General features: G+C 42.2%; 1 protein-coding gene across 6 annotated transcripts in view; it reads left to right on the top strand.

The window, feature by feature from the left end:
- The window catches only part of sash1a (SAM and SH3 domain containing 1a), a 168,475-nt gene that overhangs the window by 141,936 nt on the left and 9,596 nt on the right, over positions 1–16,943 (top strand). For 5 of the 6 annotated variants that reach the window (XM_020632828.3, XM_020632829.3, XM_065963717.1 and 2 more), the window contains 9 exons: positions 3,549–3,684; positions 4,106–4,512; positions 8,034–8,108; positions 8,276–8,419; positions 10,139–10,271; positions 11,621–11,790; positions 11,977–12,186; positions 14,671–14,821; positions 15,183–15,311. In XM_020632828.3, coding sequence (XP_020488484.2) covers positions 3,549–3,684; positions 4,106–4,512; positions 8,034–8,108; positions 8,276–8,419; positions 10,139–10,271; positions 11,621–11,790; positions 11,977–12,186; positions 14,671–14,821; positions 15,183–15,311 — 1,555 coding nt within the window. Of the gene's footprint in view, positions 1–3,548; positions 3,685–4,105; positions 5,068–8,033; positions 8,109–8,275; positions 8,420–10,138; positions 10,272–11,620; positions 11,791–11,976; positions 12,187–14,670; positions 14,822–15,182; positions 15,312–16,943 lie in introns of all 6 variants that reach the window. The other variant, XM_065963716.1, reaches the window with a different exon arrangement.

Raw genomic sequence — 16,943 nt, forward strand, 5'->3', positions numbered from 1 at the left:
TTGTCAGCTGCGATCCACAGAGAGAAGACATTCAAACCTCATTTCTCACCTTTGAGTGAGTCAAGACCTTTGAGTATTCTTTGTGTTGTAGAGCTGGAGCTAAGACAATCGAGCACTGTCTGATGCAGTTTGTTGTGTCGACAATCAGCCAATTTCCTCTTGTGTGTGTGCGTGTGTTTGAGTATCTTGATGTTTTTCCTTCTTTTTTTAAATGTAGGTCACTTGAAGCCTATTCAGAACTCAAAGTGGTCACAGCAGTTTTTCATTTTGTACTGTATGGCATCATGTGGGAGTGGTGAGCAGTCATACAGGCTCACACACTGACCCACTTTTTGACAGGATGTGAGTTTATCCAAACACAAAAATTCTAAGTACTGTGAAAATATCTCCCTGCACACTTGCATTATTGCTTTGAAATGTGCTACTAACTCCTGACTACACACAGCGCTGACACTTCTGAAAAAAAGCTTCCCTTCATCCTCAGAAATTCATGTGAAGTTGATGATTTTGTTAAATTTACTGAAGGGTGTGCAGAATTGTTCACATAGAAGCTACTGCTGCCACTCTCCCACTCCAGTTAGAGGTTGCATCAATAAACTCAAGAAATCAGATTGCAACTGAGTCACTTAAACAATGAACAAGTAATTGTGCAATTTCTTTTTATTGCAATAAGTTCTTCTGCGTGATGAAAGACAATTCTTGTGAAATAAAATTTTTATGACGCCAAACATTACTTCAGCTTAGGTTTGTTGGCTTTCTGTTAACTGTGCATAAGTTTACTGATCATCTTTACAGTCTTTTGTCCCTTTGCTGCCAGCTACTCACTTCCTTTGGGGCCAAAGATTGATCCATTGGCTGGGCTTTACAGACTTTAGACAGGATGGAAGAGTTACTGGAGGAGTATTGTGTAGAGGAACACACAACTTGACTCTGGAGGCCGTGAACAAGGGCAAGAGCCTGAGGCAGAAAGGAAAAGAGGGAGCGACATATAGAGAAGATAAAAACTTTGTAGTTACCCCAAGGCCTTGCAAAGGGGGTGGAATATCTGCTTTGAGATCCAAAATTGGCCACTTCAGGAAATATTGCTTCTCTGCTGGGGCCTGTATTGGTGTCACGCACTGCCCCCTCTTCCATCTAATAAATGGAATTAGGTCATTCCCAAATTCAAATAGTTGGGCGTGTCATACATATATGTGAATATACAAGACATGTAACTGAAATGTTCCTATATTGAATCTTCAGCTCCTCTGTGCCGTTCTCTGTTGCTGTCTTCTTCCCTCGGCGATCAGAGGCCACATTCCAGGACTGGCCATTAGTGATGTGGGGGCCAAGGCAGGGTCAGAGGGGCTCAAACGCTGGGATTGTTCTCCATGCACAACACGCCTTTTCTCTGCTAGCTGTGCGGCACGGTGCTTCCAAACTGCCCCTCATTCCTCAGAGCTGAATGCACGAACAGGCAGCATCTGTATCCGCAAGCATGAGCACAGGGGCACGCATACTATTTTTGATTTTGAATGTTTGAGAATGTGGTCGGACGGGGCGCGCTTCGGATTTGGCCAGGTCCACTCTAGTGAACCTGTTGGATGTTAACACCGGAAGTGGTACCCTTCTCTTTTAAAAGAGGTGGTAAGTTTTCAAGCTTTGATCCTTTTTAACATTTTTAAGAGATGGTAGATTTTTGGTTCTATCACAAGGATGTTGATGTGGAGTTTCCTTAGTTAATGCATCCCCACAGTGATGGGAATGATCCGTGAGGTATTATTATAATAGACTGGTTGCTCTGACCTTGTTTTTGTTGGGACCCTGCTTGATTCATGGCCTCTTATGTTTGACTTCTTGCTATGTGTGTCTTGTGCCCAGTTTAAATGGTCATCTCAATGGATGGTTTTCCTCAGGACTGTGTAAGAGAACACATCCTGTTGGTAAACCATGAAATGGAAAGTGCAGCTGTCTGGCACATTGTTCTGCCCACATATCAGAGCCTACTTTTATGAGACATACACTTTTTTTCCATTTCTAAATACAGTTTATTTTTTATTTTTTATTTTTTTAGAGGAATCAAGATGTAGCAGTCTCCTCCAAACCAGCCTTTGGTGATCCAGCTCATCTCAGAGTCACTGCATTGCCTGTTTTAACAGTTGTCTTTTACAGTCTTATTACATTCTTACATTATATTCTCTGAATTTAATTCACAGCAGATGGAAAGTTAAGTGATTCACTACTGTAGCCAGACTTATGTTGTTCAGTTGAGTTGTTATCATGGAGTTATTGATTTTCCGACCCTTTTTTTTTTTTTTCAGTTTTTCAAAGCCCAAATAAATGTTTTTATGCTAGCTCTGGTCTGCAACAACTGTTTAACTATAAGCAAAGGAAGCTACATGTGAAAGGATGCACCTGAATGATGCCATATTGATGAAGCTTTTGCACACAAAATTAGAAAGTAACCACATGTCTGTGTTGGTTTGGTCAAGGAGTCTCGGAAAGTCTGTTTGACCGAACCAAGCCGCAGTTGTTAACATCATCACCAGTGCATGTCAGCATCCCCTGAGCCAGGCCTGTGGTCTAAACTCCACAAAAGTAACAAAGTGGTTACTTCCTTGATAGCACCAGAGCTGCAGGAAAAGATTGTCAGACAGAGAGCCGAGCCCTGCAGGCCTGCCCTGTCTAGTTCAGTGTGTGTGTGTGTGTGTGTGTGTGTGTGTGTGTGTGTGTGTGTGTGTGTGTGTGTGTGTGTGTGTGAGCGCTGGAGCATGAATATGTGTCCCTTTTGCAAGCGATGCAGTCAACCTCAACCACGGAGCTGGCAGTGTGTGACTAGAAGAAGGCCGTGTTGCTATGGAAACCAGTGGCAAATAGAAACAAATTAAGTTGTTTGAGCTCTATGATAATGATGTAGTTTCTGCCAGAAAACTCTTCGGGGCCAAAGTTGGCTCATCAGCATCATCATTATCATCCTGTGGAGGCCATAGCGATATTGTGTGCACCCACACGGGCCTTCACATACAGCTTGGGGAGTTTTTGTGTGTTTGTGTGGGTGTGTATGAGTGATGAAACTGTTGGTGACTTCATTATTCCATCTTTTTCCACGCCAATGCTCTTCGCAGAGTGTTTGAATTCAGTGGACATCAATGAGGATAAAATGTGGATGCCAACACCCATAACATACAACCAGTGTCCTTCCATTTACAAACATAATGCCAAACAGACCATTTACTGAAACACTGATTTATTGTGACATTCAGTTGTGCCCATTTTTCTGGTTCATTATTTCAGTGCAGTTTTATTATCTTTGTTTACTCCACACAACGGCATGACACAATGCCACCACCCATCCAACACTCCACCTTTCACCTCACTAACTTTGACTCCATCCTAAACAACCATCTTTCCCAACGTTTCAAAAATTTGGAAGACATTTCTCCATTTGTTTTCCCGATACAACCACACATTTCTCTTACTTGTTTTCTTCCTTAAAGTAATTGAGAGGAGCTTGGATGCCTGTCCCTTTTTATTTTTTATCATCCCTCCCTCTTTCTCTCTCCCACCAGTCTCGTGAGCAGTCAGACGATGAGCAATCAGAGGATTCTGTGAAGTTCAAGCGGCTCCACAAGCTGGTTAACTCGACCCGTCGGGTCAGGAAAAAACTCATCAAGGTGGAGGAGGGCAAGAAACATGGCTCTGAAGGTTTGTACCATTCGGGATTTATTATTTATCCCAAATCATTTGACTAATGTTCGCCATATGTCATGTTGTATATGTTATAGTGTGGTTTCCATTCAACTCTGCTTGTGTTGCTTGTCAAAAATGTGCTTTGAACACCTATGTTGAGCGGTTCATCATATCTTAATTGGAGCTAAAGTTAAGTTACAGTACAACTAGTTTTTCTAATGTCATTGACTCCTTTTCAGAAATGAGGATACTTTTCTTTTATGGTCTGTGTATAGCATTCTCATCTGGATGTTAGTTTTAACCAATACTCAGACTAAAAGAATGTGCTGTGGAAATGTTGCTGTCTAGCTGTGGTTTGGAAAACCACAGATGGGTCATAAGATGTTCTCTGTATAAACACTCCTGAATAACAAACTGTTTTTGTCATATTCTTTAGATTTTCTGAATTTGGAGTCACCCCCCACCTGTGAGGACAACACAGCTTTGTACACTGGGGTCCTAAAAAAGCCCCCTCTGCCCCAGGAGATCTCCCTGCCATCCCTCACCCAGGACCAGCTCTCTCTGGATGGGGACACAGACAGTCTGACCAACTCCCCTTCCTCCAGTAGCCTGGACACCTGGTCTGGACACAAGCTGGTCAAAACCTTCAGTAAGTCTTCCAGCACCCACGGCCTCATCCGCCCGCCCAAAAGAAGGGAGGCCGGAGGCTCCGTCTCCGGCGTGGGAGAAAGTGGCTCTTCTTTCTCGGAGCTGGATGGCTGTGGATTGGACGAGGAGGGAAAGCTGTCACGCTCCACGACAGACAGCGAGATGCGGAAGGCCCTAAGCTCAATCTCCCATGGGGTAAGTAACAACGAGGCTCTCTATGCCTACTATGGCCTCACAAAACCCCGCCCTAAACCCCACTCACAGTCCCGCCTCCTGATCTCGCTGGATGACACTCCACCGGGCAGCCCAAAACACCAACCTGCCAGCAGGCACCACGGCAGCTGGACACACCGGAAACCTGACCCTAACTACGCCTACTCCACTAAGCATCTACAGTACCAACGCTCGCGCAATGCCAAGACCCCTGTTTCCCCTTTGTCTGTCACTCCTTCCTCCCCTGCTCGCTGTGACATAGCCAAATCAAAAGGTTTTGGCAGCGGCGGAGGGGGATGGGTGTTCCCCTCTCGCAGGCTGCGTGGTCGAACGGCAGTCAGTGAGCTGAACATCACCTATGTGGTAGAACGGAGCCTATACGGTCACCTCAACTGGGCACAGCTGGTCCGCCCAGTTACCCTAAGCCGCGCAGAGCGCCGCTGTCTATTGGAGGAGGACCGAGAGGCAGACAGGAAGTGGGCGGCCAGTGTGGACCGCTGCACCAAACGTGTGCTCTTGCGCATCCAGCAGAAGTCTGTGAGTTTGGGCCGAGAGGTTTAAAATCGACCGCCTCGTGTGAGCAGGAACGCGGTCCTTTAAAGTTGCAGAATAGCTCAGAGGTTAGAGGTGAAGCACGTTAAACATACACACATAAGACACACGGCAGGTCAGCGTTATTTCAACTGATCCATTTGATATGGTCTGTGTAAGACGTCCACATCAAAGTATTGCAGCCGTGCTCACGTATAAAAAGAAGTTCCTGAGGCTGGCATGTCTATGACAGACCTAACTGCCCCAAGAGGAACGCCATCTTCTCTGACCTTTAAGTGAATGTCTTTGGCTTTAAACCTTTTTTTTTTTATTTCAGCTGAATATAAAGTGATTATGGAATGTGCAGTGGCCCAGTCGGGAGGTTAAAGTTACAGCTGAGGTTTTATAGAGGCTTTTTTTTTATTTTATTTTATTTTTTATAAATGTCAGATCCCTGAAGGACAAGCACACAGTCACACTGATCCCCGTGGGCAAGAGATATGCTGTACAAGCTTGAAACTTCTCTTCCTTAGAACTGCTCAGCACCTTGCCTCAGATGCCTTTTTTAAATTAACTTCTAAAATAGAGTTTTTATGCTTTTTTACTTTATAGACTTAGTAAGGCTGAGTATAGTAAGAAAAAGGTGCTAACGAGCAAAACTGGTTAACTGTCTATGCTCATAATTATAATGCCAACAAGTATGCACACTGAATATTTGCATCGCAAGTAACTCACTTATTGCCCACATGTATCTGAATATCCTTTGTGTACAGACAGAGGGAGTTGCACATACTCTAGGTGGTGATATTGTGGAGCTATCCTGCAGCTTTGAGGGTACCTGAGTCCTATCGTGTTCTAGTGAAATCACCGGAAGTCGTTCTCATCCAAAAACTCTTTTTTCTGTTGTGGCTTTTCGTGTCCTTATTTGGCCCGTGCCTCTATGGTTGCAGATGTGATTTTTTTCTCTTTTTATTTTTTTTTATTTCCTCTGATTATCTCTGACAGACATTTTTTTCTGGGTGCATGTCCATTCCATCGAACATCGCCATGACATTCAGAGTTCTAATTTTTTTTTTTTTTTTTTTGGACTTCTCTTCAAACATGTTTGTTCTCCAAACTGTGCTTTTCCTGGGAAGTTGTGAAGTGGACTGCAGCTTGTGGACATTTGATATAAAAAAATATATTTTCTTAATGTGCTGTTCTTTCTCACATGGAGGATCGTTGTCCTGGAGTTTGTTCGAGTTTAGTCAGGCAGTTCAGAGTGAATGCCTGTGAAGGGAGGAAGATATAAAATCAAGTGTCCCACTTGAACTGAGAGGGGGGTTTTTTGGCAGATGCCTATGAGCATGTCTGTGTCTACATGTTTGTGTGTGATCTGAGCTCACGGAGGGTTCACAAAGTAACAGCTAGTTTAGTGATAAAGGCCTGGATCTCCTTTCCCTCTCATGCCATGGTTCCCTGTTGTGTCTACCCCTTATCTTGCTGTTGACTTCCAAAGCCAAGAAGAATTTCTCCATATCACCTTGTCCTCTCAGCAGAAACTATTAACCCTCAAACTTCCAACATATATGTTGTGCCTGTTTGTATACTCAGTCAGGTGGTGCATTTCAAAATTTAAGCACAATTCAAGTATTTTACGACCTTGGTCCTGTTGTTTTATATATTTAGGTGTCTAAATAACTAGTTGGCTCAAATAGCCTTGGAGTTGCTCCAGTAGATTGCTTTAGTGTGCAGTCACAACAGAACTGTAATGGCTACAATGTAATCATTTGGGACAATTACAGACGAGCAAGTCCATGAAAAGTGTTTATCTTTTGCTACCTACAAGCTCAGAAGATTATTCTAAGTTTCTGAAAACATAACAGTCAGCATCCCTACAGTATTCCTATAAATGCAGGCCCTTTAATTGGTGCCTTTGCTGAAGAGGAAGTCTGAAGTCCTGTCAGTGGCAAAAACAAGCACTTTAAAGGTGCACTATGGAGTTTTGGTAGAGACATGTGAAAGTTGGAGAAATGTACAGATTCTGTGGTATATGTTAATTACTCTATACACAAACTGTCCTCAGAGGAAAATGTGGTTCCTGTAACACTGTTTGAAGATAAAATGCTACGCGAGAGGTTATGGTGGGGGGCCCGCAAGAGCGAGACCATAACTCTCCTAGTAGCTTTTTTAAGCTCCAAACAGGGATCCAGGGAATAATTTTCTTCTTTGAATACGATTTGTGTATTCAGTTCAGAAAATATATCATAGAATTGTTTCACTTCTCCAACTTTCAAATTTCACTCCCAAATCTACAAAGTGCACCTTTAAGTTTAAGCACCTTTAATTGCCCCCAAAGGATGGCCTTAACAGCCATGTCACTTCGACCAACTGAAGCAATCTTTTGGAGCAATTTTCACGCGAGAACTTAATGTTCATTTACAAACAATATAAAAATAAGGCCCATGTTCAAAATGACAGAAAGTCTCCTTGTATAGAAGACGTTTTGTATTATATTGAAATTCAATATTATAAATTCACGGTTATATTTTTTGGACACATCAAAAACGTCTGATTGTGTAATCTACAGGGAGTCAACAATAAAGCACAAAGAGCGACATATTGTGTGCTCTCCATGGTCAATGTAACAGCTCATTTTCTGAGGACCATGCAGTAAGTCGTAATTTAAACAGCTGCTCATATAACAGTTTCTCTTACATCATGTCTGTCGGCTGTCCACAGTCCCCTCATGACATCATGCCCCTGCATATATATATATATATATATATATATATATATATATATATATATATATATATATACACATACACAAACCATATACCCATGTACATTAACCCAACAGCTGCCTGTGTTGTGCCAAGCATGAATCATTGTGAGTTGACCCTCAGTGGGTGTGGATGGGGGGGGAGGTTTCTGTAATGTGACTTCTTGAATGTGACTCATTTGATTTGTGTTTTTGCTCCCCAACACAGAGAACGTGCAGCTTCGGGGGCTTTGACCTGTCCAACCGATCGCTCCATGTTGTCAACACAAGCTCAGAGGGCAACGTAAGTGCTGGCAGCTTTTCAGAATTCGAGGAGGGTACAAGGAGTTCAGATTATAACAATGAATCATCCTTTCCCCTTTGTTTTTATTTTCTTGTGATCTTCCCTCTTCTTTCTCGTCTCCTTTTCAATCCTCTCTGACATATTCCCTCCTCTTTTTCTGATTACAGAATAAAGACCAGGAGGCCATATACAGAGAAGTGGTCAAGTCCCCTACCACGTCTCGGATCTCACTGGGCAAGAAGGTCAAGTCGGTCAAGGAGACGATGAGGAAACGCATGTCGAAGAAATACAGCAGCTCCTTGTCTGAGCAGGTGAGACATTTGTGCTGCATTCAAATGCCGACAGGTTGCTTAGAGTTCAGAGGTTAGGAAGTCATTCATTTGATTTGAATGGGTCGTATTTTATTATTCAGAAAGAAATAAGATTATTTTGCATTGGTATCTACTAAATGTTTGAACTCTTCACTGTTTAAAAAAAGAGAATTAGGCCAATAAGCAAAAAACAAAAACACCAAAAAAACAAGAAATTATGAAAAAGATCTTGGCCATCAGGCTATAATTAACTGTGTTAGGCCGTGTTTCTGTAAAATATCAACTTTGTTTCCTCAACTCAAGACAGGTCCAAGATTTTTCTGGATTTTCCCAGTTGTTGTTTTGATTAAAGTAACCTTCATGTTAAATTGAGCTGGACAAACCTCCATTTTTTAGATAATCCTACAACATATGATTGCAGGGAAATACTTGAACGCACAGAATCCTGAGCATGGTACTTCTTTTGTTACGAGAACGAAGAGATATGATTTCATAGCTTTTCCTTGTTTTAGGGGCAACCGAAGCATGAGTAAATGTAATGTCGAAATTGAACTTTATTCAAAATAAAGCAGCTAAGAAATAAACGGATCCCCAAATCCTCAGATGATGTTTTTAATCCTTAAAAAACGGCAAAGCAAGCATTTGCTGTGAAGACATAAAAGCTCCCGGTGTTCTGCAAACATTTAAAAGGATGTTTTGCAGTGTAAGCCACATATTTTGTCCACAGGCTGCCTGTGAGTGGGTGGGAGTATTTGTGTTGGTAACAGAATAAACATAAAGCAATAAATCACTCACACACACACATTTGGCTCCCTCTCTCTGGGTCCTGTGTAAAGGGTGGAGTGTGTGTGCTTCATGCTGAGCTCATGCAGTGATGCAAACCTCCCAGAGGCTCGCTCTTGGAGACTTGGAAGTGTGAGAGTATAATGGCAACATCATCTGCCCTGGCCTAATTTCACCGGGCATCCATTGTGACTCTGCGAGTGACCGGTCCAGTCCTGCAGTCTGAAGCTGCCCTGCAGATTGTGTCGTTAATAAATAGTTCAACATCTGTCCATCATGGTGGTCTCAGAACTCTGACCCACATGTTCTGGCATGAGTCAAAGGGCCGCTGGTTAGAAAGGAGCAGAGACAAATTAATGACCATGTTTCAACCACAGTCATTGTATAGACCACAGTGCCACCTAGTGGATCACTGAAGAAAAAGTATGGTTTTATAATGTACTGCATGTTGTTGCTTCTCTATAAGAGACATTCATTTGAACTTCCAAACTGATCTGAAGAGGTTTAAATAATCATTTGTACAGTAGTTTGGAGATGCAGTGATATAACACTGTGAAGTAAATGATATAACTGAATCCATCATTTTAATGTGATCTCTGTAGACAGCAAAAAAGATTAACTAATATATATACAGGCTAAGAAACTCAAAGCTAACTATTGATAACAAATTCTGTGGAGCCAAGCTCACAAAATATGTAGTTTGTTTTAAGGAGAGGCCTGAAAACCCCAATCGATCCCCACTTCCCACTTTTTCTTTCCACGTTCTCAATTGATGGTCACCATCTTTGTTTCCACGGTTACCCCTCATGTCCAAACATCTAAAACCACATTTTCCCAATCCCTCAAACTCTTAACCAACAGTATTTGCTTTCTTTCCTCCACCAATCGTCCTTTCTCTAAATCATCTGCATCTCCTTCCTTGTCCCCGTCTTTCAGTCGAGTCCAGATGGAACTCCTGGCTCCCCTCAGTCCCCGCAGCCCGACACTGACTCTCTGGAGAAGCCGAAGCTGAAGGCCGGAGGCTCGGTGGAAAGTCTGCGGAGTTCACTCAGCGGACAGAGTTCAATGAGTAAGTGGGAAGAAAAACATGGTTTTATAAGAGTATTCACTTTCATTTTAGAAGTCCTCTGTGTTGCTCACAGTATGTTTCCAATGCCTTGTCAAATAAATACTGAGGGATTTTTTTATCCATTTGAAAATACATGCATGTAGGAAGAGGCAATCCCAAAGAGCTCTAAGTTGATGTATGTATAGTGGTGGAATTTCTGTAGTTATTTAGATTATAATGTACAGATGTCATTAGGTTTATTCACTGTTCTCTAATGTCAGTCAGACCTGAGAGAGTTCAGTTGTTATTAGAACACCAAGTACAGCTTGGAGAGTGTCAACTGTTCTTCCTGATATCTGCAAGGATGTTCGGTAGACGTATTTTCTGCTCCAGTGTTATAGACGTCACAGTTTAGTCTAGGTGGGTCAATGTGACACGACCCTGATAATGATAATGTCTTTTAGGATATATGCGATGCCTTTCGAAAAGTTCGGCAGATGTGATTGACACGAGTACAGAAGTGTGATGCTGAATCATGTCTCCTCATGAGTATTCATCTGATGATTAAACTTTCATCAACGTAAGCCATCTGATGTCAACTAAGTCTTATTGTGTGGAGTCAAGTCTTAGTAATTTCTTCATGTATTATTGTTGAAAGCCTGTTTTGAGAAATAATATCCACTAGGTGGTGCTCGTAACATGTGCTGCCATCTGTGTATACTTAAGATACAGATGACTTAACCTCCTTGCTGCACCGTGTGTTATATATGTACTAATGACCAATTTTGAGAAGTGATGTCCTGCAGAGTAATTATCTCTCCTGTTCACTCCCAGTCCCATCAGCTGTCTCGCGTGCTGTAGTTTCATACAGCTTTCAAGTCATTTTATCTCACTACAACTTGGGATTACTTCAGCCTGTTGTTTGTCACGACCTTGTGGGTAAAATAGCCCTCATTATTTCAAGACTTGGCCGTCTTACAGTGATTCAATGCTGTACAACGAGCACACAAACACACACTGGCAGACATGCGGTAATGATTAGGTAGGAAGTCGTGCTCAGCAGAAGATGTAATTTCAGCAGCTTTCCTCAATACTCAGCTCCTCCTCAGAGCATTATGTCAAGCTTTTAAGATTCGGTTAAAGTTTTAGACATTTTTGATACAAAATCATCAACAATTAAAAAGAGTTAAGGTGCACAAAATGACACCTAAGTAGTGTTCAATTAGTTCCTTGAGGCATGAAATGCCATTGGATAGTAGCCATAAAGATGCCTCTCGTTTTCAGATCTTATAAATGCTTATTGTTGTAAAAAGGGGCAATACAGGGAGTCTTTTTTAAGCTTGTATAAATCTCTGTGTGTTTGTGTCTAGGTGGTCAGACGGTGAGCACCACAGATTCGTCAGCCAGTAACAGAGAGAGTGTGAAGTCGGAGGATGGCGATGATGAAGAGCCTCCATACAGAGGACCCTTCTGTGGCCGCGCTCGAGTCCATACAGACTTCACACCGAGCCCGTACGACTCCGACTCCCTCAAACTGAAGGTAACACACACTTTGTGACCTGGATGGAAATTTGGAAGTCCCTACCACAACACTACAATGAATTTAGGCTTCATTTTTAAATGAAATGAGAGCCCTAGATTGGTCAAAGAGCTGGAATGACCAACTATTTCAGAACACAGCATGTGTTCAATCCCTCTGAGATCCATGTGCTTTGTTATTTTCCAGCGTGGAGATGTGATTGACATAATAAGCAAGCCGCCCATGGGAACCTGGATGGGCCTACTGAACAACAAAGTGGGCACCTTTAAGTTCATCTATGTGGACGTGCTGAGTGAAGAAGAGGAGAAGCCGAAAAGGCCTGTGAGGAGGAGGAGGAAGGGCCGACCCCCCAAGCCCAAATCAGTGGAGGACCTGCTGGAGCGCATTAACCTCAAGGTACATTTCACAAAGTCTTACCATGCATTCAGTATCAAATAGGATTTATCAAATAGGACTTTAGGATTTAATAGTGCATGTTAAAGCTCATGTGAGGAACTTTCAGTTCCTCACATGAGCTCTCGATTTTGGCGCCGCCCCTGTGGACTAAGTGGTACCTCTTATTGCTTTGTTGATTTTGTCCTGTTTATCGGAAGTATGTACAGCGTCATTGAAGAATGATTGCCACTGGTGGCGCAGTGGTCAGTGTACGCTCCTCATGTATGGAGGATGTGGTCCTCCAGGCGGGTGGCCCAGGTTCGAATCCCACCTTTTTACACCTTTCCCGCATGTCATTCTCCACTCTTTCTCTCCCTGATTTCCTACTTTGTCCACTGTCTTGTATCTCCAAAAAAGGCTCAAAATTCCCAAAATAAATGTTAAAAAAAATAAATAATAATAATTGCCAGAAAAGAATAAAGAGTATAAAGAGGTTATATCAGCAGCGCGCAGTTCACACTTATCCCCAGCAGCCATAAAGAGGCGTCAGTATTAATTACAGCCTGTTTCATAACCTGTTAAAAAAACTCCTCATAGGAGCTTTACATTTCATCCGTAATCTTAAAAAGAGAAATCAAACCAAATCAAAATGTTTTTTCATCCAAATATCCTTAAACCACATATGCAGACACAACGAGTTAAATATAGTAAAGGTAATCACAGGCTGCAGAGCTCAGGACGTTTGATCTGACACAATACATAAACATTAACACCCACTTTCTCACACCACGCCCCGACAATTATCTCCACATCTTTCATCTAAAACCTACATGTAGCTGTGAGCTTGGTATCCTTCTCCCACTCAGGCAGCCAGCAGGCTTAACTCCACAAATAGAGAGAAAAGTCTTTGTGAGTAGTTTTGCCCGTCGGCCAAGACGCAGATGAGAGATTTAGAGATGGTTATTAACGTCACAGCACGATGAGTAAGAGTTTTTTTTCTAAGCTGCGATCCAGGGCGTTTAAAAAAGTCTGTCAGGGTGTTCGTGTCCCTTATGGCGCCATTATATCTTTTCTGTGGGCAAGTAAGACTGAATTAAGAATGTTTATTTCAGAGTTCCCACCTTGCAGAACATCACTATTTTCTCACGAGGCTTGTATCCTCTTCTCTGGATCTGTGTCCTGCTGATGAAACAGCTGAACTGAAAGTTTTAATTTTCAATATAAATAATCCTGTCAAGCACGTTTTCAAAGGTTTTTAGGGTCAGATGGTGATTTACAGTGCAAGAAATCACGAGTTATGTTTTGTAAATATTATGTAATATTATTTTGGAGGGTTTTTAGATTTGACATTTTTAAAGTTACGGCTAAAGCTTTGGTGGAAAGGCAGCTCTTATTTTCTGCAGTGCTGCAGAGACAGCTTGTTTGTCCATATTGACAAAAAATGATTAAACCTTTGAGTCATGATGAAGCTGACAGAGATAAAGAAAAATACAAACATTTGTGTTGGGTAATTGAAGACGTGCAGAGTGAAATTTGGTCAAACCAACATTTGGAACACACACACTCCAACATTTCCTGTCTCACTCCCCTGATGAATTATCTGCCAAACAATCTTTGGCTTTGGAATTTTTTAACAGGACAAAACAGATAGTGAGAGTGAGAGGTCTTTGCTGCCTGTTGTTTGTGTTAGTTGGTGGTCCTTTGTTTAGTCCTGAACCACCCGGAGGAAAATAGACCAGAGGGAACACTCAGTTCTCCACTGCGGACTCGACCGTTATAATTGATGGTCTCGCTGGTGACACACAGTCTATGTGCTCGTCCAACAGAGTGCGTGGGTCGCACAAACACTGTGCCCAGCAATATTCAAAGTGGAAGCGGTTTGGACTGTGTTGAATGATAGCTGACTGTGCACTCACACAGGGCGTGTCAAGACCTAAACTTTGTTTGTTTTCCCCCCTGTCTGGACCCTCTCAGATAACACAAAAGTTCGAGTGACAAACTTTGCTTTTTGTGGTTGGAGAGAACTTTGATGTAATTGTCTCCACCGTCAGTGTTTCCCTCACATTGTGTTTGGCGGGTTTCCATTTAATTTCTGTTTCAGTCTCAAACAGCAGGAGGCTGCACACTGTTACTGGAGTGGTACTGCTAGCTTGCTAATGCTGCTACAACTCACTTTTATGTGCCTGTCAACATGAGAAAGGTTGTGCCGTATTAAAGTGCTGATGGATGAGGCAGCCTTAACGGAATTAGCAACGGTTTATAGTAATTTAATGCCATCTAAAAATCAAACGGCACTTTGGATTAAGCTAACTAGGAGTTTAAAAATAAATAACATAGATAAGAATTTATTACCATATGACAGGTGTGCACGCTTCTGTTTGTTTTTTTAAGTCATTCATGACTCAGGTTCAAAATGTGTTTTCCTGCAGGTTAGATTTCAGACATCATTCTTTTTCCTCCTCGAAAGAAAAACTTTAACCCACAAGTTGTATTTCTGTCATGCAGGAGCACATGCCCACTTTCCTGTTCAACGGCTACGAGGACCTGGACACATTCAAGCTGCTGGAAGAGGAGGACCTGGACGAGCTGAACATCAGAGACCCTCAGCACCGAGCTGTGCTGCTCACCGCCGTCGAGCTGCTGCAGGAGTACGACAGTAAGTAGACTTTGGACAGAAGAGTAAGAACACAAGGAGTGATGATTATAACTTTCTCAAGTTCTCTTCTAAAGAGAGGCATTGTATCAGTATCAGTATGGAGTTAAGATCTGGGTGTTTGCTGAAGAATCTCCTCCAACAGAGGACTTTCCTTATCCACTTGTGTTAAAGCACACTGAGGAATTAAATAGTTTATCTTAAGAAAACAGAATCAGCTGCAGCATTTTACATGTTTTTTTCCGCTTTTGAATTCATAATAAATTCAGTAGAAACTATGCAAACGATTCATGCTACAATTGCTACATGCCTGCAAATAAAAAACCATCCCATCTCAAGCTCTAACTCGTTTCTGTAATTCCAGGCAGCAGTGATCCGGAGCGCAGCGGCCTGTCGGGCTCCCAGGAGAAGCTGCTGTCGGAAGGGCGGGGCTTGGTGGGAGACTCCCCGAGAGACTCAGGCTGCTACGAGAGCAATGAAAACCTGGAGAATGGTAATGAAAGCTATACGTAGTCTACACCCCCATTACCCAATGCCCACTGGGAAATAGCCTAGCTAGGACCTAGTTCTGGTCTGGCCCTGGCGTGTTGTAGTGCCAGTCCCCTACCCCTTTGCCTGCCACCTCTGCTCCACCTCTTGCCATGCTTATACAACACCTCTCCCATCTCACTCCTCTGGACCAAACCCGTTCCTTTTGCAGCCCCATCTTAGCTTAAAACCTCACCTGAATCTCTCTAGTATGGGTGCCCCCTTATTTCTTCATACTTCTACTATCCTTTCACTCCACTTTCTTCACCCCCTCTTTCCATCTTATAGGCATTCTGTATCGTCAGTGCCAAAGTCCAGTTGTATCAGAGAGGGAGCCAGGTCCTCCAAGACCACTAAGCCTAGTCCGACACACAATGCTGGGAGCACAGAGGGAGACATCCTCCCCAATGCACAGAACTCTTATGACGAGAACAAACTCTCTGCCCAATAATGGACTCAGATTCCAAGCTCTTCTTCCTGTGGATGCAAGGCTGCTAGCAGGATACGGAGAGGATGATTACGAGCTCAGAGAGTATTTCTGTTAAGTGTTTTTAATAGAGTCTAAGCAGAGCAGCCTGCAGAGTAGCATGCCAATAAATGCCTGATTTTATTTTTGCAGTGGTGATTCTATAGGCTGATAAGGTTTCTAAAAAGAAAAGTTTCAAAAAGGTTGCAGCTGCCATTGAAATCTCTTGTCTTCGTACCCCTTTGTTGTGTTTATAGTGACCATGTTTGCACCATCCAATCAATATGTGCCTAAAAAAAGATGAAAATATTTTTAAATTGTAGTGCATAGATTGTAAAAGAAGTCTGATTACAGAAGTTTATTGAGGTCTTACTTGTGAGATTTCTTTTTTGTTTATTGTTGAACCTGCTCTCTCCTCCTGCATAAGACTGTATGCTGTCTTTATTCTTTTTAACAGCTCCATTACTCATAAATCACTGCTTTGTCCTCTCTATATCTGTTGGGTAACTTACTAGGTTCCCCTTCTTATGTATGTATGTGTCCTTCAGGTTCAACAGTGAAGCGTGCAATCAGTAGAGAATTCAGTTGTGGAATAAAAGCCACTTCTATAAAAAGAAAAAAAAAAGGACTCTGTTGCTGCTTGCTTGACTTGTATGTTTTGCCTCTTTTTTTCTCTCTGTTTTCCCTGCCAATGCCGCTAAACGCTGCTTAACCAGCTGCATAACACTTAGAGAACATTCTGCATTTCTTCTGTCACTTTCAGGGCTCCACAGTACAAATGCATAAAATCACAGCTACATCACTGAATATTAATGGTCATTCCTGAATATTGATTGGTCTAGAGACTAAACCACATTTGAGTTTAAATAATAGAAGCTCATTAAAAATGCACATTTAAACTTTCAAACTTTCGGGGAAAAAAAGTCACTGTAGAGCCCTGAATGTATAAACGTTTAATCAATAGATCTCCTTTTAACATACATGTCTGATATGTTTTCCTGTTACTAGTTGTGTTCATTTATCACATATCATTAAGTGACTTCTGTCATCATTTCATGTATACATACATGCATACATATATGAGGATGTATTTATCAGTAGATTGAACAGTGTTTAAAGATGACGCTCAGT

Source organism: Labrus bergylta, chromosome 15 (assembly GCF_963930695.1).
Source record: "Labrus bergylta chromosome 15, fLabBer1.1, whole genome shotgun sequence".
NCBI classification, from domain to species: domain Eukaryota; kingdom Metazoa; phylum Chordata; class Actinopteri; order Labriformes; family Labridae; genus Labrus; species Labrus bergylta.